Source organism: Manis pentadactyla, chromosome 4 (genome assembly GCF_030020395.1).
Source record: "Manis pentadactyla isolate mManPen7 chromosome 4, mManPen7.hap1, whole genome shotgun sequence".
Taxonomy (NCBI): Eukaryota; Metazoa; Chordata; class Mammalia; order Pholidota; family Manidae; genus Manis; species Manis pentadactyla.
In genome coordinates, this window is record NC_080022.1 from 160,830,260 (window position 1) to 160,857,417 (window position 27,158).

Here is a 27,158-nt window from a genome sequence, read left to right on the forward strand (position 1 = left end):
ACAGTATCACAGAGGGACAGTGTCAGGGTGGGGGCTGTGAAGAGGGAAATCCTTGAAAATGAAAGCCTGAATGAGGATATAAAGAGAGACAAACAAAGGAGGACATTCTTTTCAAATTTGGTTCTCTCTTATAAAACATTAACTATATTCTCAGAGAGGGAAACAGAGCAAAATACAACAGCATTTCAGGGATTTCCTCTCACCATTTTTCTCCGGTCCCTTAAATGTGTTTCAGCTTTGTTGAGTACTTTGTTTACGGTCCCTAGCATGGTGATTTGCATCCCCCTCTCTGGGCTGGAGTTGGCCGGGGCGGGCAGCTGTCTCAGTCGGATTCTGGCTGGGAAAGGTAAGAATCTTTGCCTTGCTTTTGGAAATACTTGGGAGAGAAATGTTGAATGCCTGCGGAGGGAGGCATAGATTTAATTCATGCATTGGACACTTTCTGAAAAGCTCTCCGATCTTAAGGGAATCTCCTGCAGCCATGTGTTTTAAAAAGAACCAGAAAGATTTCCTCTCCTGTGGAAGGCTTGTAGAAAGAAGGCTGGTTGCACTGTGGATGAGATTTTGCATTTGCGGGCAGGTGTCTTTTAAGAAATTCCCGGGAGTGTTTAACATCTTACAGGCACAGAGTGGAAGAAGGGAAAAACATGCAGAGACATTAGGCCATTGATCATGAAGAACTCTCTTTGAATTTCAATTTGAAGAGGCAAAAAAGTACATTAAAACTGCCTGTGCCTGTGGGTATAATGATGGGTACCTATTCTTCAGATACAATTTTCTGCTGTATCCCGAAGCTCTCTACTTCTTTGTATTTATCGATACAACTTATCAATTGCCTACTTACAGTCTAGAAATACACTTCTGTGTATCTAGGCACTCTCTGTGAAGAAGAATTAGGGTGACTGTGACACCTGAAGCCCGAAAAGCCTGAAGAAAGCGCTGGTACAAGAAGTAATGGCAGCCCCGCCCACACTCCTAGGGCACAGACACCTCACTGTCTCTTAGGCTGGATTGGGCCACGGGCTCACCACTGAAAAGAGGTGCCCCTGGCTTCTCTCTGAATAAGTTCGATTCCTGTACTTTGACCTTGGTGATGGGGGAACATGCTCTGCAACAGGATAAGGTGATATTTAGAGCTTCACTGTGGTTACTGGACGCCTGGGGGGAAGTGGCCCATGCTGGGGAGTGGAAAGAATCATCCCAAAGCCCACAGTTTGCAGGCAGGAGGGCTGCTGCTCCTATAAAAAGCTTCTCATGAATCTCCAATTTGTGTGTCCGTGGCCCCTAACATCACCCTCTTCCCAGGGCAACGCTGGCAAGTGCTGAAATGCCCTGGGTCTAAGTGTCCTCATCTTCAACACAAAGTGACGGCACTTCTCCTGGATAATGGCTCTGTCTTGTTAAGCCCCACATTTAAAAAGTGGGAGGCCAGTGACAGAGGGGGGCCTGCAGGTACTCACTGTCCTCCGTAGGCTGGGATCCCCAGACTCAAGCAATGTCTCAGGGACTTTTCAACTTAATTTTTTTAAATGAAGAAGCCCTCCCTATAGCTTCCATTATAGAAAAAAAAAAAAAAGACTTCTGGTCCCTCACCCCTTATGACAGGTATTGTTAAGGTATTGTTACTAGTTGTGGGCTGTCTAAGAGTAGCTGAGAAGATCTAAGCCCTCCGCGGCAGCTAAACATATCTAACAATGCAAGAGAAAGAAGGAAAGCAAATCTCTTCTGAAACTGAACTTACATTCATAGATTCACTGTATCAATTAAAAATAGTATAGATTAAAACATAGAGGATGGATAACTTTTAGCTACAGAGGTTTCAGGGATGAGCTTATAATAATCTTCCAGTATTACTTCATTTTTTTCCTTCAAAAGGTAATCTGGGGCTTTAAAATTTCAAATAGCTTACCTGTAAAAAAGTATAAACCTGTAAGGCCATTTAGGGGGAGAATGTGGGGTTTAGACCTTTAATTTTACTGAAAGTATGACATATGAAGCTATATATATTTGAATGGTTAAGATACCTTACTCCTTAAAACTGGCCAGATTGGCATCACTCAGGAGCTTGTTGCACACCGATTAAATCAGATTCTATATTTAATGTGTGTGCCCATATAATTCATATGCCCATGAAAGACTGGGGTTCAAACCAAGGATTTCTCTCTTTCTGTGTGACCTTTGTCCAATTACTTGAACTCTGATCCTCATAAGCTACAAACTCAATTATAAACTCATGAGTAAACTAGTGAAAATTAATGTTAATGTGTGCACATTACATGGGCATACTAGGTGTCTATCCACAGTAGATGAGCATAAATGACAATGATGATGATGATTTCAGCATTGCCAAAGTTACTGACCTCCTGGCATTATAAGTAATCGTGTTTAAATCAAGATGACTGTTTTCTCCCCTTATCCATTAGTATCTCCCACCCTCTTTGTTCCTGAATGAATTAACATCAAACATGAGAGGTTTTAAGCCTCACTTGGCCAGGATATATATATATAAAGAATACAGGGGAAACCTAGGAACGTGGATTTTTGCTGGCTTAAAGGCTGAATTCAGCTGCCCGGTGACTTCACAGCTGTTCCTGCAGCCCTGTAGTATCTGTCCCTTCTGCTCTGTCCCCTCAGCTGGGTCTGCAGCGCTGACTCGGGGATTTTCTTATGAAAATGCCTGATGGGCGGGAGGAGGATCTGGAGGTTGGCGGGGGAAAAAATGAGTAATGCAAAGCAGACTGTTTAGTAAATGCTGCATGAGAAATAAAAGTAAAAGCTGGCTCCCATCTCTGGGGACTCTAGAATGATTCTGACTTATCATGTCACTGAGCAGTGTTGGGGGAAGCCAAAGCTCGGAATCTGCTGGCAAGGAAAAGAATGAAGATAAAAAAATGACAGGGAGGGGCAATCCAGAGGGGGAAGAAATAAAAGAGTGAGAGGGAAAGACAAGCGTCATTCAGGAACAGAGGTAAAGGGAAAGAAGGAACTCCAGCACTTAACACCATAGAGTGCAGTGTTTTTATATCTTTCCTCTTCCCCAGAGGAGATCCCTATTCTGACACTTTTATTGACAGACGGGCTGTTACAGGCTCTTTTCCCAGAAGTTGACCGGAGAAGCTCAAACACTGCTGTCTCTTCCCTCCCGAGTCCAGTGGTTTCCCTGGTAATGGAGTGCTTCTCTCCGAGGTATGTGTAAGTAATTTGGGGAACAGAGCTCCCTTTTCAGGTTAGCTTTCATCTCAGCTTTGGGGTGAACATTATTTTCTTTTGGACATAATCTCAAATATCCTTGGACTACATTAGCTAATATTTAGGGTATCATTGGGCAGCAGTGATTTTAATTTGGTGACTAAAAGTTACATGCAAATAGCAGCTCTACTAGTTAGCTTCATTGCGCAGGGAGTGATATTTTGACCTCCCAAAGCAGGGAAGAACCTGTGAGATTGGGTTGGGGCTTGCGTTTGTTTTCAGTGGATGCTTAATAAATTCAAAGTATCAGTCTCATTGAAATAGTTTCAGGTATCTTCCTTTTAAGCCCCTTTTGTAATGGCAACTGCTCAGTTCTTGAGCCGCTAAGTTGCTCCTTGAGGACAAAGGAGAATGACTTAACATGTCTGAGCAGCACACAAGAGTATTCACTGGTTTCTTATAGATAGCATTTCAACCAGATGCTTCTGACCAGGAGTCTCAGATTTGGTCCTGAAATGTTCAGATTCAAAATATTTAGAGAGATGCATTGCAGCAAGTTTGGTACACAGGGAAAAGGGGGTAAAAAAAGAAAACTTGAAAAACTTTACTGAAAATCTAGCATGCATATTTTTTTTAATAGGTCATGGTGCACATAATATCAAAATTCCTTATTGAGTTTAATGGCAAATTTGTGAATTGACGGCTAATTACTCTAACAGTTGATCTTCCATGTAAGAAAGTACAAAATTATATTTTACAAAACTGTTGATACTGTTTCTTATTTTTCCTTTTCCAAATGGACTAGAGGATGTTGCCACATTTCAGATCACAAATACTAACACTGTCACTGAATCTTTGCTGAACTGTGCCCCGACTATGGTCTGGGGACACATGTGCTGTGTTTAGTTAGCACAATACAGACCTGTTAACTGTCATTTGATGTAGAAGAACATCATTTGTATGCTGGCTGCTGGCCTTGACACTGACTCAGTGGGCAGTGAATGGGTGATAGTTTGGAAAGAATGCATGTTATGCCCGGAAACACTGGCATAGTCTAAGTGGCTGTGAGTTGTGGAATGAACTGTGCAAAATATTGTTTATAGCATATTTTCCTTTTAAATGAGGCTGTCTTTGGATTAGGATTGAGGCTTTTCTGTGTATTTAGAGGAAAGAGAAGCAATACACAAAATGGAAAGGCTTGTAAAACATTTGTAGACCTCCAGGGTGTACTAAACACTGTAAAGTGCTTCCTGCTTTTTGCACCTTCCCTTTCTTTATGGCTATCTGCTTTATCTTGCTTTTTGCCCAATGCAAAAATAATACAAACACTTAGAAAAAAATATTAAAGCTAATATTCACATGCACTTGTGCCTCCTAGAAGAGAGCACCGTGTTGTTTTCGCAGCTCTTGACTTCTCCTTGCAGGGCTCACTCTCATGTGTACATCCTGTCTTCTCCCCCACAGCTTCCACCTGGGTAAGGCTCCCCAGGCCTAGTCCGTGAACTCAGCTAGGAAACGCCACTAGGAAAAATGAATGAAGAGCCCATAAAGGAGATCCTGGGAACCCCCAAGTCTCCCAAGCCAGTGACAATGGAGAAGAGCCCCAACGGTGAAGTCACGGTCACCACGGCCCCCCTGGTTAGTGAGAGCCAGCTGACGGCCGCTACGGGGGGCGCCGAGCTCTCCTGCTACCGCTGTATCATCCCCTTCGCAGTGGTGGTTCTCATCGCGGGGACAGTGGTCACGGCCGTGGCTTACAGCTTCAACTCCCATGGCTCCATCATCTCCATCTTTGGCCTGGTCGTTCTGTCACTGGGACTCTTTTTGTTAGCCTCCAGCGCCTTGTGCTGGAAAGTGAGACAGAGAAGCAAGAAAGTCAAGAGGCGGGAGAGTCAGACGGCTCTCGTGGCAAATCAGAGAAGCTTGTTTGCTTAGGACAGAATAAGACCAAATGGGAGAAGAGAAGTAGCCTGAAAAACCCGCTCTCACTGTGCCAACCGGCTCACCCAGAACTAGCGCGGGAGGGAATGGACTTGGCCCTGGAGCAGCTGAGAGGTGTAGGCATGGGTTAGGCATGGAAGGATGAAGGGAGTTCTCCTTTTCAGGAACCACTCGGCTCTTCTTTAATGACAAACTTAACTCTAAGGGCTATTTCTAAGACTGAAAAATCAGCTTTTTTTCTCTACATTAAATGGGGTCATGGGTGCTGCACAGCACTGGACAACGTTCGGTTCACTTTGGAAAGTAGCCAAGAAAAAAATGAGAAAATAGACAATTCTGACATACGAGCAACCTGCCTCGAAATAACTCATACTTTTAAGAAGTTATATTATTAAAACGTCCTGCCGAGAGTCTAAATTGCCTTGGATTTTCCATATTTCTATGAAATTCTGTGATAAATTCTTTTCAGTAAGTCAATTCTTTGGCATCTGTTTTTCCACTTTCAGTAACTCTTCACCGGTGGTACTTCTCCTTGAAGAATAAACTAATATTTTTTATGTTTTAACATTGGACAGTTTTAGATGACTGTAATGATGTGTAAAAAGGAAAAAAAAAGGGAAAAGGTGTAGCTACTAGTTGAGACGGGGGATTAAATTAATATTAAAATAATCCAATATAGCACTTTTGATGACTTTTATATTAAAGTTTAATGTACATTTTATTCAAAATAATAAATATGCATTGCTGCTGAACTTCTTAAAGGGATGTTTCTGTTAGTTTTGGGGTTTTTTTGCAGTTCTGAACTGCCCATCTTTCCCTGCCTCATGGGCAATGTCTCGATTATATTTCTCTCAAATGGACATGTTCCTTCTTCCTAACTTAACTAGACGATTTTTATTTTATCATTTTTTTCCATGACTTCTGAAGAATAATATGAATTATGTTTACTACATCCTAAAAGATTTCTTTGTCATTCCCTATTAGGAAATCAATGCCTGTGGTCAGGAACTTTATAATGTGTTATTCAGTATGTGTTACCTATTTACTAAATCAGTTGTTAAATATTTGCTTCACATGTTTTTCAGCATCAACTATATGCCAGGCATTGTGTAGCTTCTCAGGCTGCTTAACTGAGTTCTAATACAATGCAAATAGGATTATGCTTGAATATTGTGGATATTGAGCTACTCTGCACACAGCTAGCACTCTACCCTGTGACTCCAGCCAGAAATATCCCTGATCCTTGTAGGTGGAACCACATGAAACTAGAGTGGGAAGAGAGCCATGAGGCTTTTCTAAAAGCTTGGATATACAAAGTAGAACACAACAGACATTGGGAGCACTTTCCATGAAAGGCATTCTATCAACGAATTTAATTAAATATGGCAGGACCCCTCTGGCTCTGTTTTGCGGTACTCAGCTGGCTGTGTTAAGGGGAGAAGCTTGATGGCCTGGTTTCTCTTGGCTTTGAAGGTCAGATGGTACAAGTCCGCAGTTGTTGATTGCCCCAGAATACAGCACGATTATCTTCACCACAGGCAGATCAACACTCCTCTGGACCAAATGCAAGTATATGGCATTGGGTTTACTTCAACAGGAGTGGGGTCTGATCTCTGACATACTCTTTTCTGCTCAAAGATATTCAAAGGCTGCCTGTAACTTGAAGAAATTTCTCAGGCAAATGTTCAAGGTTCTCCACTGTCTGATGCAAACAGATGTGTCCAGCTTTCATTCTTACTCCAATCTGAGACCTCATGAGTTAGCCAGACCTGGCTGTTCACCATTCCAGGATCAGGCTTTGGTTTTCCGGCCTTCTTGCCTCCTTGTATGTTCAAACTTCTGCTTTTCCTCCTTCATCATGCCATCCTCTCCCTCTCCACCTTGGTATATCCAAATCCTGCTTCTCATTAGAGCCCCAACTTAAATGCAGCCTCTTCCCAGAAGCCATTCCTTTTATCTCAAAGTATCTGCTCCTTCAAGAGCAGTTTTTTACTTACTTATTCTCTGATGGCACCTCTCATTTTCTACCATGTTGGTGTCCTAAGTGTTTCATCCTCTTGCAAAGTTCCTTAGAAAGGCATGATGTGTCTTCTGAAAAATGTTTTACCCCTTGTGATCCCTAATACATTGTCTTGCACAGAGTAGGTACTCCGTAAGTGTTAAATGAACTAAAGAATGAAAACTCAGAAAGTAAGTAGTTTATCTAGAATTACAAGTCCACTTTTCTCAATCTCTTAAAAGAAAATATTTTAGTTCCCAACTCTCCAAATAGGTCATCTGCCCTGCCTCTAATGTAAAGCACCAGATCTAAGTGAGTATTTCTTACCCTTTTACTACTCCAGCCACACCTATGCTTCAAATGCTTGAGAAGTGAATTCATGAATTATTTGAGGCCACCAGGGGGCCTCATGCCGCTACCTGAGTTCCGAAAGAAACCCTGGAATGACTTCCATTGTAACGATTTTAATGGGATCCTCGTTGGAGAGAGCAAATCTCTGTCCCAGATGTGAAGAATCGGAGGAGATTCTCCATGGAGCCCTTCTCCCTAAGCCACTTCACAATGGCTACTTCTGGGTTATCCTCGTAAGGACAAGAAAGACTTGCCCTGTCTAGGGAGCCTTCAGTTACATTAAAGGGCATATACCCCTGCAAAGCTGCAAGGTCTCTGCCTTCGTGAGAACCAGAGCACCCAGTTCTTCCTCCCTCTCTCCCTCGGCTAATTTAGGGGGTCTTGCTTGGAGAAGGTAGTCAAGGACAGGTGGGTAGTGCAGGTGGCTGAGGCCAGAGGGTAAGCTGAGGAGAGCCAGATCACAAATCCTCAAACCTACCTCTTTGTACCACCACCAGCCCCGTAAAAGGCAGAGAAAGACAGGCAGACAGACAGACAGATACACACACACACACACATCCTGGTCTTGTGGGAAGTATGATGATTTTGAACTTGGAAGATCTAGTTCTGAATCCCAGCTCTCCTCTTAAACTAGTCGGGTGACCTTGAGAAGTTAAACCTCATCTTTAAATAAGGTTAATTTTTAAGAAATGATTTATAAAGGACTACAATTGCAAAATTGCTATTTAAAATATCTAATGTTGATTTCAGCTTCTTTCTCTACTTATTGTCCCAACATGTCATTAAGTGTCAAGCAGCTCCCTGTTTTAGTTAAATGGCTTTAATCAGTCACTTTAACATTGACATTATTCACAAAGGCTTTCTAGACCCAAAATAGTGTAAGGAAAGTATGTGTTCCAAAGATGAATCATAACTTATATTTCCTTAACACAGTTATAATTTTAAGTGCTTTAGCATACATTGGAGTCATTGTAAGGGTATGCTTAACTCACTTAGGTGCCCTCAATTAAAAGATCAAGAGAGTGAAAAATCCTTTTTTTCCCTTCACTGCCATTCAAGCCTATTTTGGCCTAAGTTGCCCCACAGAAAAAAAGATCAGGGCAGAAATCTAAAGTGGAACAAAAGACATAAATTCCTGGTTCCTGGCTTTTGAGCTTCCAAGGGCATCCTGTAAAGTAAAGGCTAATCTAAGGAAATTTCAAGGATAACTTGTTTATACTTGACTTTTACTCTACTCTCTAACTTTAGTACTTCATCTTGTATACAACAGTATTCAAGTACTCGGACATTTATTTATCCTTTCTACTGTTAATAGGCATTTGGATAGCTTCTAGTTTCTATTAAAAAGAGTTCTCCTGGTAGCCAGCCTCTCAGATGGCCCCCGATGATCCCTGTCTCCTGGTATTCACACCCCTCATACATCATCTCAGAGTCAGTTTGTCTGACCAAAACAATATGGCAGAAATGATGGTATATCACTTTCAGGGCTGGGTTCTAAAGACACAGGCTTTCAACCTGGTGTTCCTCTATCTCCCCCTACCCTCCATCCCTGTCTCTCCTTCTCTCTTGGCTTGCTCTGGGGGGAGGACACCCAGGCAGCCATGAGGACGCCCGTGTGGTAAGGTCTCTAACTGACAGCCCAGAGAGGAGCTGACACCTGCCAGCAACTACCTTACTGAACTTGAAAGTGGATTCCCCACACAGTGGGATTTTACAGTGTCTGTGTCACCAGTGGAAAGCTTAACCAAAACCTCATGAAAGACCCTCAGCCAGAACCACTAAGCCAGAGCCACATGATTAGGTTTTTGTGGGCCTGGCCACTTTTATCTTTGTGGCCAAGGAAGGAAAGGAGGGAGAGAGGAAGAAATGGGGGAAGAAGGATATATCTCATTTATTGCAAGAAGGAAATTGTGCTGACAAGGGTTGTGGGCACTGGGCATTGCACATTCTATGCCTAATGGATAAACTGGCCTTTCACTCAGCTTAGTCGCTTTTGGGTTCCTGACCCAGGAACTGAGATACTAAATGTTTGTTGTTTTAAGTTGCTAAGTTTTAGGACCGTTTGTTATTCAGCAAAAGATAACTAATATTGTGTTATTGTGAAATTTCTTCCATGTTATTTTTGGTGTACAGAGGTACCCATTTCTTTTGAGTATGGACCTAAGAGTGGAATTCCTAGATTAAAGGAATTCCTAGATTAAAGTGTTCAGCTTTACTGGTACACAGTTTTAAAAAATGGTTGAATCCATTTATTCTCCTACCAGCACTATAAGAGCATTTGGGAGGCATTACATCATCATTGATTTTGTTTGTATTTCCCATCTCTTCCATTCAGGCATTCTGGTGAGTTTAACACTTGCTTTTAAAGTATAGGTTCATGAAAGACATGCAGCACCAGGACTTAGGCTGTAATAGGGCAGAGCAGGCTAGAGATGGGAGAAGAGATGAGTGTGGAAAAACAAGATTTAGATTTGGGCTTTTAAGAAGCAAAGCAGCAAGAGAGAAATTCTCGTCTGAAGACCAGGAAACCAGACCAAAGACTAGGAGCTCAGCTCACAATGCTAGCAACAGAGTTTATCAAGCATTCACTGTGCTCCAAATATAATGCTCTGAGCTTTGCATGGATGATCTCATTGGATGCTCATAACAACCCAGTGAAATAGCTACAATTATTATCTTCCCTTTACAGAGGAGGAAACAAGAGTCACAGATTAAACCAACTGATTGAGATCACACACAGTAGAATAGGTCTGAGTTCAAATGCTAGAGCCTCCTCACCCTGGTGCACAGCAGCAACCTTTCAACACCTGGTTCCAGAGCGAATCCACCAAGCAGAGGCTGAGCAACACAGGGTCAAGAGCCTAAGCTGAAGCTGAAGAGTGATTCAACAGTTTTGAGAAACCAGGACTAAAATGTAGATGACTACTGAATCATTCGCTATCTGAAGCCACGTCTTCTTATAATTACCTCCATATATTTAGAGCATTTTACAAATATCAAGACCCTCCTGCTGGCAGACGTGGGACTGACAAAGGATCCTGGCCACATGTGCTACCAGAGCTAATACTTTCATTCTGTGCCTCCTTGAGTCTCCTGTGTGGAAAATTCAAGATTCAGAATATCAGCCAGCCTCAGCCTGAAGCGAAGCGGGGTGTGTCAGAAGTGCATAGTGGGAAAATTTAACACACTTGAGAGGGAATCAAAAAAGGCTTTGATAAGACCAGGCAGGTAGAGGAGTGAGCCAGGCAAAGGCAGTTAGGAAGAACAAACTCCCGGAGAGAACACCATGAGGGGATGCTTGCGGGGAGACACGGTGGGGAGCTAGCCTTCAGCCTCTCCACCTCACTGGGTCATCGTGAGGCAAAAATGAAATAACGTGTGAGCAGCACTTACCAATTGCAAAATTCGGTCCAAGGAAAGAGAGTCCGTAAGTCTGATATACACGGGGCTCAAACTTATAACTAGAGAATCGCATGTCACATCTAGTTGAGCAGGAACCTTCATTTTAATTGATGAACACTATGGAGGTCATGAATAAAATATATCATAACTAAATCTTTCTCTTCCTCATCATCTGAATAACTATCTTCCTGGAAGACAGAGTAGCGCTGTGGATGAAGGCCTGAACTCTAAAGACTAAGTACCCGGATTTGGAATTCAGCTTTACCTCTTCTTAGCTGTGGGTCTCTGTACAAGTCAACTTCCCTGTGCCTTGGTTTCAACATCAACAAAATGACGGACTAAGACTGGTGCACCTTTTGGATTGTAGTAAGTATTAATTAAGTTAATAGATATAAAGTGCTTTATGTCAATGACTGGTACTCATTAGGAGGTACTATTATCTATTTTAAAGTTAATTTTAAAGCACAGCTGATACATACTTTAAGTGAGTTTGTATGACATATAAAGCTATAGAAGCTATAAGAAAACCAGTTTAAATGGCACATCAGTAGGCAAATGGCAGTTTACCTCACGAGTGAATTGCAAACACTGAAAGAAAGTGAGTTGACACAGAAATTCGCATCTGGCTGTATCTGGCAGGATCCCACCCCCTCTAAATCCATGTATGTATCAATGTTTTGTTTTCTCAATCAGGTGTTTATATTCAGCATATTCATATGCAAATGTACATATCTCAGACCTAATCCTGATGCTATCAAGCTAACTGACAGAGGGCCAGTTAGCATTTGCATGGTGCTTTGATGTAGACATAGCATTTTCTCTTACATCACCTTGCTAACTCTTTCCATAGCTCTATGAAATATTATTCTCATTTTTAGATGAGGAAGCTGAGGTTTGGAGAGGTTAAATGGTTTGCTTCTGACCAAAGAGTTCATACATAATAGAAATAACACACACCCAGATCCAGGTCTTCTGTCTTTCTGGTCCATCTTGCTGTCGCCTCACTAACCTGGGCATTGTACGTTCCTCAAGAATGCTCTCCCTTGGTGCTCTGTGCTGCCTGGCCATAGAGCTAAGGATGTTTCAATGAGCCTTGAAACTGGTTATGGCTACAGCTACGCTTTATTGTACTTTCTGATTGGACACAGACATTAAAAAAAGCTAAGGTGGTGAACTGAGATTTGCATCAACATCTAAAATAAGTACATAGTTTTAAATCATGCAGAAAATATAACATGATTATACAATGCACATTTTTCACTGACCAGCCCTTGTTGCTTTTGAGGATTTTTTTGCTTTTAAATAATGGAGAATTAAGTCTCAATAGAGCTTATGTTTCAATCAAGAGATCATCTTGATCAGTGGTTCCCAAACACCCATTCAAGCACTGACTGCATCACACCCACTTAGCAGCTCTATGAACACCAGGATTTGTAGCTGCTGAACCCAGAGATTCCGGGTGAGTAGATTTGAGGTCTATAGATTAGACCCAGGATCTGTATTTACAAACAAAAAAACAAAACGTCCCAGGAAATGCATATTAATAACCACCATAGGATACCTTTTAATTTCTCAGTAGATATATAATAAAGTAGACGACTGATAAATATAGTGCCAGTAAGGACAAGATATTGGGTAATACAGTCATATTTTATTAACATGTAAATGTGTATGTTCTTTATTCTATCTAAAAACTTACTGGAATTCATAGATGTAATAGAACCATGAGAATATATATTTCTGCATTTCCAGCATTTGCAGACACATGCATGAAACAACCTTTGAATGAATTACGGTGCATCTGTATTACATATACTATGTAGCTAACAAACTGAATGAAGTAGATTGATAAGTACTAATATCGATATGGAAGGGTGTCTGATATACATTTGTGATAAACTAATACTTGTCATACAATGCCATTCCTATAAAATAAATTGGAAGTGTATTTGAGCTCATTTAGACAAGGAAAAATTATAGAAAAACACATGGTGAATCGTTAAGAATATGCATACCATGCGGGAGTTACTTGAGGAAAAAGGAGACAATTTTTCCTTAGATTCCTCTGCATTGTTTGAATTATTATAATGAGCAAAAATTAACTTTAAAAGAATAGAGAATAGGAGGAGAAAACAAAGTGGTACTTGGAGAAACATTACAAATAAAAATGAAGCCTTGTAAATGATTCTGGTATATATCAATGCTAGCGAATTGCTGATTGAGGCCAACTCGCTTCTGAGACTGGGTTCTTCACCATTCATTCACTCGCCCATTATTTACTAAGCACGTACTATGTGTTAAATACATCTAGGTGTTGGAAATCCAAGCAGTAAAAAGAAAAATTTTGTTACTGAATTAACATATGTCTGGCTAAGGTAGTTTAGGCATAAACCTTCTATAAAAGCAACAAAAGCCTATAGGGTCAATTTCCCAATCTATGTGTCACCACATATATTGGGATTCCCGTACCTCTGTTATCAAGATAGAGTGGGAACAAGGTGCCTATGATAATTCGGAATAAATACCTGCTAGAGTCTTGGGTATAAAAGTAATGAGAGTACAACACATTCTCTGTTGGTTTCCCTTTCCTAGTGTCTAAGTTAATCACAGACTTTCACAGGCCATAACCTTATATATGTTTGGTCTCATTGCATTATTTGTGGTACATCAGTAAATTAATGAATCAGTAATAATTGAGACTAATCACTCAGAAGGCCGCTACATCCTAAAAATACCCTTTGCCTAGGAACTGTAAAGAGTAGCAGAGAAAACCCAAGAAGGTGGCATTGCGAAAGCCCTTTGTGTTGTTTTAACATGGAATGGATCAGCCAGCATGGAGTCACAGTGGATCTAACATCCATCGCTTGCAGGTTCTCAAGTGTTTTCACTGGGAAGCATAGGCCACGTCCAAAACAAATAGTTACACTTTTGCTCCATCTCAGCCTCCTATCGAGAAAAAGCAAACACAGATGATTTTCCATTTCAAGTTCAAATACAGAATGGATTGCTTCTTGTTTTGCTTGACTGGAATAGTTAATGAGAGTTCAGAGACTGGCAGCCTGCCAGCCATAAATCAGTTGTGATCACATTGTTGTATGAACCCAGAAGAGAAATAGAAAAGGGGTGGGGCTCAGCCAGAAAAACGCCAAGTTGGAGAAGGTGGGACTGTGATCATTGGCATTTCAAGTGTCCAGCACATGTTGCTTTTCTGTATAGAATGGCCAGTCCAGAGAGACATGGGATATTTGCAGGCAAGATTTATGTTGCTTCGCTCGCCTGCAAGCAGACTCTAAAATAAAAGTGCTTGAATCAGAGGAAGGCTGACAACACATTTTAGCACTTTCGCAGGTCTAACTTAATCATGGCAGGAAGCTTTTCTGCTACTGGGAGGACAAGTTGCGTCACTAGGAACATCTGACTCCAGGATCTAGTGTCAATCACTTTGCCTAAGGTCATTAAAAAATACTAGGGTGTCACCTTACAGCATGAAGGCTTTGCCTGAGTGACAATTAAGAGGAAACACATAGCATGATAAATAACTGCACAGATGGATTAAAGAAATGCCTTTCCAGTGCAAAATGAGGATGATTGACAGTTGCAAATCCAGCCTCTTTGGCCATCTTCCTCCACAGCCCAGGGTTCCAACCAGTTGGACTACTCTTTTTTAATTCTGTTTGTCTTGGTTGCTCATGAAGCCTCTTTGGCTTCATGGAATCTGACAAGCTGTAGAGAAAGGCAGCACCACAGGAGAGCAGCTTTCAAGGGATGCCTGCCAGTGACTGATGTTGTAGGGAATCGCCCACGGAGCGGGATAATATTTTTGGACGTGGTTTGTGCATGATGGCTCTGCTGTGGATCACATGGCAAGTCCATCTGCTCGTATGACTTCAGAAATGCCCTGTTTGACTTGCTGGGGACAAAACACCTGCAAAGCACAATTTGACTGTCACCTTTTCATACAGTCTCACATTTAGTTTCTGAGCTTGTTTTCCTCCCAGACCAACAAAAAAGTGTAAGTCTCCAAAAAGAGGATACACGATGCCAATTTACTGTGTCATTTCTAACACTCCCAATAGCTTTGTTTATTGATTTCCTGGAAATATTTAACAACAGGGTTCTTATATCCTCAGCTTGGTAACTGCCCACCAATAGATGCTGCTCCAGTAGAGGAAAAAGGAAAGAAAGAGAAGGAATGAGGAAAGAGAAAAAGAACACAGCAACTTTTGCAAACAAGACACCATCCTAGTTTCTATTTGCAGCCCAGCAGCAGTATTTGAAGTCCCCAGTGAAAATTAAACCCTCAAGCTAGGAACTACCGCTACCATGGCATATTTTTAAATGGTTACGAAAGGAGTCTGAGCATTCAGACTGGCAATGCCCAAGATTCTTGGGCCACTCAGTAGATAGTTCTTGCAATTCAGCAAGTAGACAGACGCCTGTTACTCTAAGTGAGGTCAAGGAAAGAAGATGATATAAGTTGGGATAATAAGAAAGGCAGAGGAAGCAGATGACCTCACTAAGTGGTTCCTATCTTCTAGCAGAGAAAAGTTAACCACACTAAAATTCTGTGGAGGCAGAACTCCAAGGCAAAATAGATAATTTAAAGGAAAAATTCATAAGGAAAATTTCAAACATATACTAAAACAAGAGAGATATGTATAAATGAACCCCTAGGTACCATCAACCAGCTTCAACAAGGATCAGCTCATGGCCGGCCAGTTTTGGGGTGATCTCCCCTCAACTCCCATTTACCACCAGATTATCTGGGAGTAAATCCTAGACAGTATTCAACAGATGATTTAAAAGACAAATGTTTATAAGGTTTATAACTTGACTATAGTTTAGCTAGTGAAGTTAAATACTGTAGGAGACCGATTAGGATTATTCATTTTGGATAGACTTTTTAAGAGATGTTTAAAAAGACTTTCCCTGAATTTAAGTACCAACTAAAAACTGGTTTCATATGAGTTTTGTAAAACTTTTCGTGGTGGTGCTGATGGCTAGGCAGTAGGTTATATGTAGATAAACAAGAGACCTAACTTTTCAGAGAGGGTGGAGTTTGGAGAAACAAGGGTGGAGGGTAACTGAGAAGGGTGTTGACCCCAGGAAAGGGAGCAAAACGCAGTGTGAGATTATAGGGGGTATCCAAGAGTGTGGAGATCAGAGAACCTCTGCCAGTTACTACGGTTACTACATGGTCTGCAGCCAAAGCCGCTCTTTGATCTTCATCTTTCAGACCTTATTATTAATCTCTCCAGAGGGCTGCCCTTTCCCTCCCTACAGATGCAATCTAATCTGGAATCATAAAAAGGCAAGGAAGGTTGGGGCTGAGCATCCCAGTATACATCCCAGGCAGCTCCGCTGCTCTGTGTAAAGTGAAGAGCTGGAGCAAGACATTCAACACTGTGACAGTTCATTCTCAATGTGTCTAGTTCATGCAAATACAGAAAGAGCAAAGACATAACACGATGTTGCTGAAGGAGTTTTTGTTTTAACTGTGTAGGGATTAATTATAGGACTAATCCTTTACAGCATCCAACCTCCCCAGTACATTTAATTATATTTTGATAAATGAAAACTAAGTTATACCCATTTCAGGATTTCATACATTCAGGTCAATAGATTTCTTAAGCACCACTGAACCCCCCACTATATATAAAGCACTGTTGTAAATGATGGAGGAAATAAAAGGTTGAGTAACAAATGGCTACCGGGCTTAAGGAGTTTGTGACCTGACAGGATTCTTACAGCCAGTACACACATGGCCATAATGCCATAATAAGAAAAATACAAAGAAAGGAAACAAATGAGTGACCAAAAAAAAGGTTATCAGCAGAATAGGATGAAGATGCATAGGAGGGAAATGTCACTTATGGGTGACAGTGAGGGAACTAATCCTGCAAGGTTTGAAGCTGGGGCAGGATTTCCATTCAAGAAATTGGAGTTGAGGGAAAGAAAGCATTTCAGGAAGAAGAAAAGTGAAAGAAAAAGGTGATATATGAGAATAACTGGGCATGTTCAGGGAAATACACACAGTCCACGTTGGTGGGAATGTGGGTTACCTTCAGGGAGAAGGAACAGGGTAGGATTTTAAAGACAAGCTGATTGCATCAAGGCCAGTAACAATGAACTTCTGAGGCAGTTACATGCATAAAAACCTAAAGCAAGATGACCTGATCTAGCTCTGACCATGAGCTTAGGGGTCTTGGGTAAGTCACCGAGACCTTAAACTTGAAGATCTCTGTCCATGAAATCAGGTACAGACCATGCCCACCTCTGGCTAGTGTTATTTCATTTCCTTACCAGTGGGGCACAATGAAGTTTTCCTAGATTGTGCAGGTTGTGCAGGAGAGGCATGGCAATGACATTTTGCAGTGTATCGGGGAGGGGCTGAAATGCAGCGAGCTACTCCATCTACCTGCCCTGGGGTGAGCTGATCCCAGACTGGTGTGCAGCCTGGAGCTGCATAAGATAAGGAGATGCTGCTGGCAGACAGCTTTTCTGTTGCTGGTGGGCCAGCAGAGCTTTGCCTGGATGGAAGGCATGCCTGCAGTCCTAGGCAGTGTCAGCCAGCAGCGGCATTTTATGGGAACTTTGCTGGGAGGGCCACCTGCAGGTCAACTGCTGGAGAGGGACTCATGTTCCACGGAGCTACGGCAGGACCTCCCCGTTCTCAGTCAGCTTGCTTTAGGACACAGCTGGCCCTGCCGTTGTTACACACCCAAGCCCACTGTACAACTCCAGGGCCTAGAGCACGTTCCAGTTGAAAAAGTCTCAAAAGTGGAAAGAAAAAAGGGGTGGGGCGTGTGTGAGATGTGATGTGACATGACAGCACTGGGATGGACGGTCACCGCTCTACTCCCTCCCCTTTCCCGGGTTCTAAGAGCCTTTCCTCCTGGAAGGGGTGGAGTGAGTGCTGGTGCCAATTTCATGGGTCACAGCTGGGTGTCTCTCCCTTCCTGGAAGGTCTGGCAACATCTCTTCTACCATTGTGATTAGGAAGAAAGCATTCACAAGGATGATTATCTAATCAGGGAATTAGCCTTGGTTCATGAGGCAAGCATTTAGGGGACTCTTGCAAAATCTAATGGGAAAAAAAGGCCCATGTCAGGAAACAGTGCCAGTAATCACACCCTGAATGGTTGTTATACACAAACAAGTATTAGGATTGGGGGCAATTATTTGTAAACAATTATCAAATAAAATTGTCAGATGCTTATCTCGAGTACTGACTCTATTAGAGACACTGCCAGTTTCTTCTACTTGGTTTCCTGCTTTTAAGTCACTGTACTGAGTCTAATCTTCTCAAATCACAGTCTAGGGGCCATCCGATTGCAAATGTTCTGGGACACTTGAAAAAAATTTAGACTTCTGAGTACCACCTTAGATCTATGGGATCAAAATCTCTGGGGGAGGCAATGAATCCCAGGAATCTGGATTTACAATACTTTTTATCAGGAAAATTTCAAGCATATTCAAAAGTAAAGAGAAAAATATAATGAACTATCATGTACTCTTTATCCAACTTTAATAATTAGCAATCTTACTTGATTAAACCCCTTATCCCAGATTCTTCTGAAACAAGTACCAGACAACATATCTCTTCATCTGTAAATATTCCAGTGTGTATCTCTAAGTAATAAAGACATTTCAAAAATCTAAACACAATTATTATACCTTTAAAAATTGACATTTCCTTTATTTCAAATACCTAATCAGTATTAAAATTTCCCATGTTGTCTCACAATTTGAATTAAAAATCAAATAACTTCCCCACATGGCAATTGACAGCTCTGTCACTTAGCACTTTTTCTCCCCCCTACTCCTCCTCCCACCTTTCCTTAATTGTTGAAGAAATTGGATTGTTTCTACTGTACAGTTTCCCACAGTCTGTATTTCGCTGGTTACATCCTTGCAGTATCATTTAACATGTCCTTTGACCCCTGTATTTCCTTTAATATATGTATAGTGCTATATAATAATTAATTTTACAATTTATATATTTTATATACTACATTATTATTTATTAATAATTATATAATAATTGCTAATGCTTTCTTTATTAAAGCCTTGATCAGATTCAGATTTGATGTTTTTGGTGACAATACTTCGTAGGTCGTATGAAGTATCAAATACTTCCATCTGGGGGCACTAAATATCTGGCTGCCTTTTTATAATATTAGTAGCTATTGATGAACATTGCTCAGTTCCACTAACTCACTGGGGACTCTGGTTTTTTATTTTTAAAGCAACCCAGGTGGAATTTACATATATTAAAGCTCAAGGATTTTGCTCTAGTCCTTTTTCCATGCTGCTGGTAAAATTATCTTACATAAAGGCAAATATACCTTTGCCCTCTGATAAGCTGTTCTAATAACACCAGACTCAGTCCAAGTAAGACAATCCTTTGGGCTGCAGGAAGACAATATTAGTATCGCATTTATTATTACTTTTTTCTCTTAAATATGAAATTGATATAATTAGTACTTCATATGTGAATCCATCACAATTCTGCATAAGATTTATCAGTAAGTAAATATATATTCGGAAGGAAGCTCAACATGTTTTGTTTTTGTTTTTGTTTTTTTGTGAGGGCATCTGTCATATTTATTGATCAAATGGTTGTTAACGACAATAAAATTCTGTATAGGGGAGTCAATGCTCAATGCACAATCATTAATCCACCCCAAGCCTAATTTTCGTCAGTCTCCAATCTTCTGAAGCATAACAAACAAGTTCTTACATGGAGAACAAATTCTTACATAGTGAATAAGTTACATGGTGAACAGTACAAGGGCAGTCATCACAGAAACTTTCGGTTTTGGGAAGCTCAACATGTTTTGATGGAAGATGTGATCAAAAAGGTTTGGAGACTATGGCCTAGAGGGTGGAACCCACATCATTGAACTTGTCAGGTATGAACCACTTCCCCAGCCTTCCTTCCCACTAGTCTCCTTCCCCTCGCATCCTATGCTGAAGTCACACTGAATGTCAGCCATTGCTCAGGACTACCTTTCGCACCTGCCTGCCATTGCTCATGCTCACTCTGTGCCTGCACCTGCCCTTTTTCCTGTGCAATAGCTGCCAGGTTCCCTTCTTAATGAAGTTTACCGTAAGAAAGAATTTTTCCCTTCCTGCCCTAATGAAGGACATAGCACACATCTCCATCTTGAAATGTTATTTTTCTTCATATGTTTGTTTTTCACTATGTGTGGCATCTCCAATGAGCAGAGGGACTGTGTCTCTATCTCTGTTTTGCTGCTGTATATTCCTAGCCCAGGATCTGGCTCATAGGAAGTAAGCAGAAAATGTTAAATGATGGAGAAAAATAGGCTTTAAGCTGGATATGGAAAAGCAGAGAGAAGAAAGGCAGACCAGACACAGAATTAGCATAGCAAAGAGACAGTGGTGAAAACTAGGCACATTAGGGATATGGAAATGAGGATTCTTGGGGATTAAAGAAACAGAAATCTTCTCTGTTTGGAAAGACAATGGGAATGTATTGCAATAATATTAGTGGCTTTCAGAACCACGAGAAAGCTGGAGAACCAGGCTTAGAAAAAGGTAGGCAGCAAGGGTACTCCCTCAGCACCCAGAAGCAGGAAGCACAATGGTCTTTTAGCAAAAAGAACCTAACCAGAATGCTGCTACAACAGCCAGAGGACACAGCCAACACCCAGCACTGCTGCAAATGAATTCCAGCTGCTCCACTCAGCGTTCATCGTCCTGGCTGGGAGCATCTGATTAGCTAAGCCTAACTCAGGGCTCTATCTGGAAAACAAGGAGGGAAGAGACGGTGCATTTGACCCTACCTCCCACCAAGAATAACATAACGGGAAGGTTCTCCTTCAAATGAGGAGGTAAGGTGGAATTGTTGCACAACCACAACAACTAAATATACACTTATCTAAGAAGTAAGTAATGTGATTGACATTAAAGCAAAGAATTCGTCTAGGGGAACAGTCTAAGTCTAGAAAGACAGGTAGGAACCAAGCTGTAGAGTTTTTATGTTATTTCCAGGGAAGGTAATTTGGTATTGATATTGTACATGATCAGGGGTGGGGGGACACTTAGATTTATCTGTAGAGGAATAACACCATTAAAGGGGTTATTTGGATAATTAAGGTGATCTCTTTTGCAAAGCTGGATTAGAAAGGAAGACGCTATAGAAAGGGAAGATCAGTTAATGAGTATTTGTAATAGGTTCCAGAGATGATCTGCAATCTAGCAAAGTTGAGTTTGATCCTTGAATAGCAAAGATAAAAGCAGATTTGAAATCTGGAGAAGGAGGCAAGCATTGCAGACTAGAGAAAGGATGAAGGGGAGAGGAGCAGCCAGGCTTAGAAAGTCTCCAAGGAATTTCACTGAGGGGATTGGTGCTCTCTGCACGTGCTATTTCTCACTTAGACACCAATGCTTCTCCTACCTAAGATACCTTAAAGGCATCTCATGGTCTCTGCCAGATATCAGTGGAGGGTGAAACAAGGGCTACGCAGAAAATGTGATGAATGATAGACTGGCAGTAACATTAACAAAAATACAGAGGGACATGTGAAGGACAATTTGATGGAAAATGGTGACTTTCTTTAGTCTAGGTACACTGAGTTTGAGGTACTAGAAAGACTTTTGTGTAGAGATGTCTGCAGGGAAATGGAAGTGCAAGTCTGTAGCTCAAGAAAGAATAGGGGACTTCAGGGAAGGTGGCTGAAGAAACTAGCATTTATTAAGGGTCTGTAGGAGGCAGACACTTTCATGTATTTGCTCTTATTTTAGCCTTAGTGTCAACCTGAGGAACCTGGGATCTGACATTAAGGTTTTCTCCAAGTCCAAACAAACATATGGTGTACCCCATACTCAAACCTAAAGACTCAGGCAGGAGATTCTTTGTATATTTTTAAATCATATTTCAGGTGAATCTGGAAGCTGACTGTGATTATAGACTGATACAGTGATGGGAGTAAATAAAATGAAAATGCCAAGAAAAAAAAAAAAAAGCCAAGCCATATAAATAGTAAGGAGACTGATTTAGTTGACAGGAAGTAAGCTGGGAAATGAAAAAAAATACAATTTTGTAAATTTATGAAAATTACTATTCACTGGAAAAAATGAGGCATGGGGTTGGGGCAAAAAAATATTTACCATCTTGGAATCCAGGAGGTCCTTAAACTTTTGTTTTAACTTTGCATAGATGGTGGCATTTTGCTGCCCAAGCTCTTACACTGAGAAAGGCTAACATTTTCACAAACTACTATTAACCATGATTTTTATGCTCAATTCTTCAGAAGGTAGAATTAATTTAAAAAGGAAGAAAATTATGAAATGGAACAGTGGAATGAGAAAAGGGAACACTCATTTGAATCATTAAAGAATTTACTTTGAATTTTTTTTCTTTTTAATTTGAGCATGTGCGGAATATTATCCCCCCCAAATACGCATTGGGCACAATGGCCATTTCTTCTTCATGACCCACACTTGCTTAACCCCTTCTAATCTGGCAGCTGGAACGGTTCCCTCACAAGTCATTAAAGCTTTCCTAGTGGCCAAACCAGGGATTTTCCCCACCTATCTTCTCCAATGTCATTCTCTGAAGCAGTATTGAATGAAAATATCACAAGTATCTGGGAGGAACCAATAGGATTTTGAGACTGATTATTTGTAGAGGGTGGAGAAGAGGAAAGACTCAAACCAGACATCCAGGTTCCTGGCTTGGTAACTGGATGGACAGGGGTGCCATTCCCAAACACAGGGCCGCAACAGGGAGATCAAGTTGGGTCAAGGCAGGGCGAGCAAATGCTGACTGAAGCTGGAAAACCTGATCATGTGTGCACGCTTTATCTTATCGTGTAAATGAAAACTTCTTGAGGGTTGCAGGATGATGAGAATTTTCTTTCTTTTTCCTTTGCAATTCCTCCTGTATCCAAATATCTAAATCTCTTTCAACATGCATCTTTTTTATCTCAAAAGGTGGGTTTTCTCCCACCAAGAATGACAGAACTACTGTTCTTAAAATAATGCTATGACTGTAACAAGGATCTCAATCAAGAAAGAGGAAAATGGAAAGGCCCTGATTCCTACAATACCATTTCCAGAAGTTTGTAAAGGTGAATTAAAATTTACCAAAAGGTTGGTATGTAAACAGGGAATTTCAAAGGAGGAGAAACCAACTCCAGACTTAAGGTTAAATATGACTGTTTTTATAGAACAAAGCAAAAGACCAAGGTAACTTAAAACCATTCCAGGAGAAGCTCCTCTTGAGCATAATAAGCTCTACCCTATAGTCAGCCTGACTCTTCTATCCTAAGATAGGCCCTTTCTTTCACAGAGTACTGTTTTTTGCTTTTGCATTAGTGCTTTGCATTGCAAATAATCTCACTTCTTAGGGTCACCCAACCTTTTTTCAGAGAGGCAGCACCAATAGCATAACTGCAAGAGCACAGAAGCTTATGCAGCAATTTCCCAAAGTCTCTTTATTCCCCTTGGAATAATATCTAGGGAGGCCAAGGGAGAAAAACAGAAATAGGGACTTTGGCATAACAGTCTGAGGGTGAATTTCAGTATTCCAGTAGAATGAACGTCCTGGGATGGACTCCCAGTGTGGCGCCTTTTAATAGAGCCTTATAAGAGTGACATCCAGATGTTCTTTCTGGTTTCCAAGCAAATAAATATTGGTTCAAAGGCACACACACGTGTACACACACATGCACAAACTCCTCTGCCCTCAAGAATACTGATATTAGAAAAATGTAGTCTATAGGCGTATGCAGAAAAGAAAGCTATCCTCTACAAACTTTCCTATATAAAACATAATCATCCAAGACCCTACCACCAAGGGGAAGGTATTTTACATACGCAGAGATGAGTCAATGCCTTTGTTTACCTTTCTTCTCAACATTGTACTGAGGCAGTAAGAGGGTTTATTAGCCTTAAATTCATGTAATCTCCCCCTCCCCACCTGTGGGCAGGATAGAAGTGGTTTGGGGTGGGGGTGATTGGCTCTCCTGGTTCATTCCTTTGCACTGATATGCTTAGTACTTAACCATGGAGGCAACGGAGGTCATTCATTTAGATACTGGCCAGGACTTTGGAATACATACTTCTACTCCAAAATAATTTTCCTCCAGATCTCTAGGACATCTGTGTGAAGTCTGAAGCTAGCTTCCCCAACAGCCATGCTGATTCTTGGGAACTTGCTAAGGACTTCTGCAAATGCCTCCCCACTTGGTACCTGGGCTCATAGCAGGAACAGGTGGTGACTATTTAGCATCCAGTGAGAGCCCAAGATAAAACAGATGCTGACCCTGGCCCAGATTGCCCTTTTACTGAAAGTCACCTTTCCCAAATGCCAGCTCCATTAGCAGGTTTTCTGCCTTTAAAATCCAGTGGGCCAAGCCTATCCCATTCTGGATCTGTTTACCCAGAATTGGAATGAGGGCAAATCTCCCTCCCCCCCGCTCTGGTATACTTTCCTGTCTCCTTCCTTTGTGTTGCCATGGCATCGACACATGCCATTATCTCATCACTAGCCACACTATATGACAATTTATCCACCTGCTTCTCTGTCTGTCTTGCTTGCCTGTGAGCTCCAGGAGGACCGGGACTTACATGTATGTGGGCTTTCCCTCCTCTTCTTTCCCTCAGCATACAGTGGGAGGCAAGGATTAGGTGCTCAGTGGTTGCTCTACTGATGGACCATATGTGATAGTTCAGGGGTTGCTTTAAACTGCTCAGCCTCAAGCAATAACAAGAATCATTAGCATGATTTTTTTGTCCTATTAACTCAGTTTTACTTGGGAAAAAGAAGTCATAAGCATATGAGAAGACCAGACACTTCTACAATCTCTAAACTCTGTTCAAATGGAATAATTTCTCTCTCTGAATTTAATGTGGCCCTCTGAATCTCTCTGGATCGCCTGTTAAAAACTGTGATCTGCTTTTGCTTTCCCCGTTCTCCTGCTTCCACAATCAGATCACTAAATCACCCTGAGACTCCCTGCTAGAGCAGCCTGAGGCCCTCCTGCTCCGGCACTCCCAGGCTCCCCAAGGCACCCTGTCCTTCCTTGCAGTCCTCCGCTGGGGGCCTTCAGTTTAGAAGCGCAGGAGTTAAGCGCCTTTGTTCCTTGCAGGCCTTTGGAGGCCCTCGACGCCCTGGGGCCTGCGCAGGGAGTTGCTTCTACCAGCTGAAACAATCACAGGATCCAGACTGGAGACAGAGTAAAAAAAAAAAAAACTCTGCCCCATTCAGCTGGCTCTCCATTCAGCCTGGGCTGGGGGGTGGGGGGGCCTTAGTTTGTGAATCTGGTTAGCAGCCTCATTCCTGGAAAACTGGCCTATTGCTGAGCTTTCTCGTGAACTTCATCCACCTGTCATGCTGCGCCTTGGAGGGCGGCCAGGACAGGCAGGAAATAATAGGCTGCAGGATACCGGTGTGTGTCAGTGGCCCCGACCCTCCCATTCCTGAACACAGATGAGCTAGAAGCCTGTGAGGCGGCACCTCGCCTCAGATGGGCTCAGGAGGCCATAGAAAGACCAGTGGAGGGCGGAGGAGGCCCAGAACTTTAAACCCAGGAGCTTTAAACTCACCGTGGGCGTCTCTTTCAGACTGCAGGATGATCGCTGAAGGGAAATGGCCCTGGATCTTGCTGAGACACATCCCTTTGTTCTCACTGACCTCATTCTGCACGCACAAAGCTGAGCCTCAGATCCAAAGGAGAATGTCTGGGTCCATCCCACCTTCACATTCCCCCCTCCCCTTGGCCTCCCTAGTGATCAGAGAACTGGCTACAATGACATCAACTGGCTAGAATTACATGAAACTTCCCTTTTCAACTCCCAGACTCCTGGATTCCTATTTTGCTTTGTTTTTAATTTCCAAACGATTTCCCTTTGTCCGGCTGGGTTTCACCCCTCCCCACCCCTGTCTCCGTCAATTTTCATTTCCTATTTTCCATTAGCAGCCTTCATGCAACAAGGTAGAAGAGACAGCGCTTCTCAAGGAGCTCTATCATGAAGACATCTAACACTGAGCAAGGTGGAAATATTTTACTCTAGAAACAAAGAACTGAGGTGGCTGGTGGGCTTGTATTAATGCAACATCAACCTTCTGAGAAGAAAGAGATTTTAGAGTTCCTCCTTCTTGTGAGCTCTCTTAGAGCCAATCCCACTGTGGGTGATGAAGGTAGGGAAAAATAGGCTTTTCCCTGTGCATCTGGATACCCCAGTGTCCTCCTAGATCTGAAATCAGCAAGTCCACAGACCAGACTGTCTCAGATTCTCATGTGTATATGACTCTCCAGGGATCTTGTTAAGATGCCGCAGGATGGGGTGACGGCTGAGAGTACAGTTCTAACAAGCGATCAGGTGACTGTGACACTTTGAGTAGCAAGGTTACACTTACCTGGTAGTGTGCTTTTCTGAGATTTATCCCAAGGGAACATGAATAATAAAGCTATTTTGGGGTAGGAAGTCTTCATCTAAGAAGAAGGATTGTGTAATGGAAAAGGGACTGATTAGGAGCAAGGAAACCAGGGATGTATTCCAAGTTACGCGATAAGCTAACGGGGTGCATTTGGATATGCGCTCTCTGAACTACAAGGAGGAGGTTAAACTAGGTTGGTGATTCCCAAACTTTTCATATGGGATATGTGTTTGGAAAGATTTTGTCCACTAAATACACTGCAAACAACAGAATAACTCACGTGGTCCTATCCAGACAAAGGAAGAAAGAACTTCAGTTTATCTTTTTGAACTTTAGAACATGATCAGAGCATGAACAGAATCACCCATTTGGAAACCTCTGGGTTTGGTGGTGTCCAAGATCCCTTCTTAACACTGGCATCCGATGGTCTCAGTAACAAGCATGAAAAGCAAAGAGGGGTGGATTTTCACTGAGTATAAATTTCTATCAACAAAAGTTGGCTTAATTCTGGAGATGTTATTGAGGGAGAAGACATTGCATCTTTTTCCCTAAAACTATTAGAAGATGGGAAAGCTTTAGGCTGGGCCAGTGAAAGGATATTTCTGCCTAAAAGCAGGAGAAATTACTGTGATTGTAGTTGTTGAATGACATTTATCTCATGTTTCTCAGAGACCCAACAAGATACGGGAGAACACTCAAATCAGGATGATTGGAGGAGGGCCCCTAGAGGGGCTATATTCACAGGGATGGGTGGGCTTCCTCAGGGATGGTGACGCCCAAAGTTCAAAGGTGTGAAGAGAGAGGCAGCTAAGGAATTCTAGAAGGATTGCGCCCACTTGCCCAATCACCGATTCTTTCCCC

At 41.8% G+C, this 27,158-nt stretch overlaps 1 protein-coding gene across 3 annotated transcripts; it reads left to right on the forward strand.

Annotated features, from left to right (window-relative positions):
• The first annotated feature begins 256 nt into the window (after positions 1-256).
• Positions 257-5,882, forward strand: TMEM100 (transmembrane protein 100). 3 transcript variants are annotated; one of them, XM_036879823.2, is made up of 3 exons: positions 257-346; positions 3,089-3,186; positions 4,654-5,882. In XM_036879823.2, exon 3 carries the CDS (start codon positions 4,720-4,722, stop codon positions 5,122-5,124), a length of 405 nt encoding a protein of 134 aa, XP_036735718.1. In that variant the 5' UTR covers positions 257-346; positions 3,089-3,186; positions 4,654-4,719; the 3' UTR covers positions 5,125-5,882. The 3 variants fall into 3 exon arrangements, with proteins under 3 accessions (XP_036735718.1, XP_036735717.1, XP_036735716.1); XM_036879822.2 differs by having other exon boundaries at positions 266-346; positions 3,075-3,186; XM_036879821.2 differs by lacking the exon at positions 257-346 and having other exon boundaries at positions 2,541-3,186.
• Positions 5,883-27,158: the final 21,276 nt, after the last annotated feature.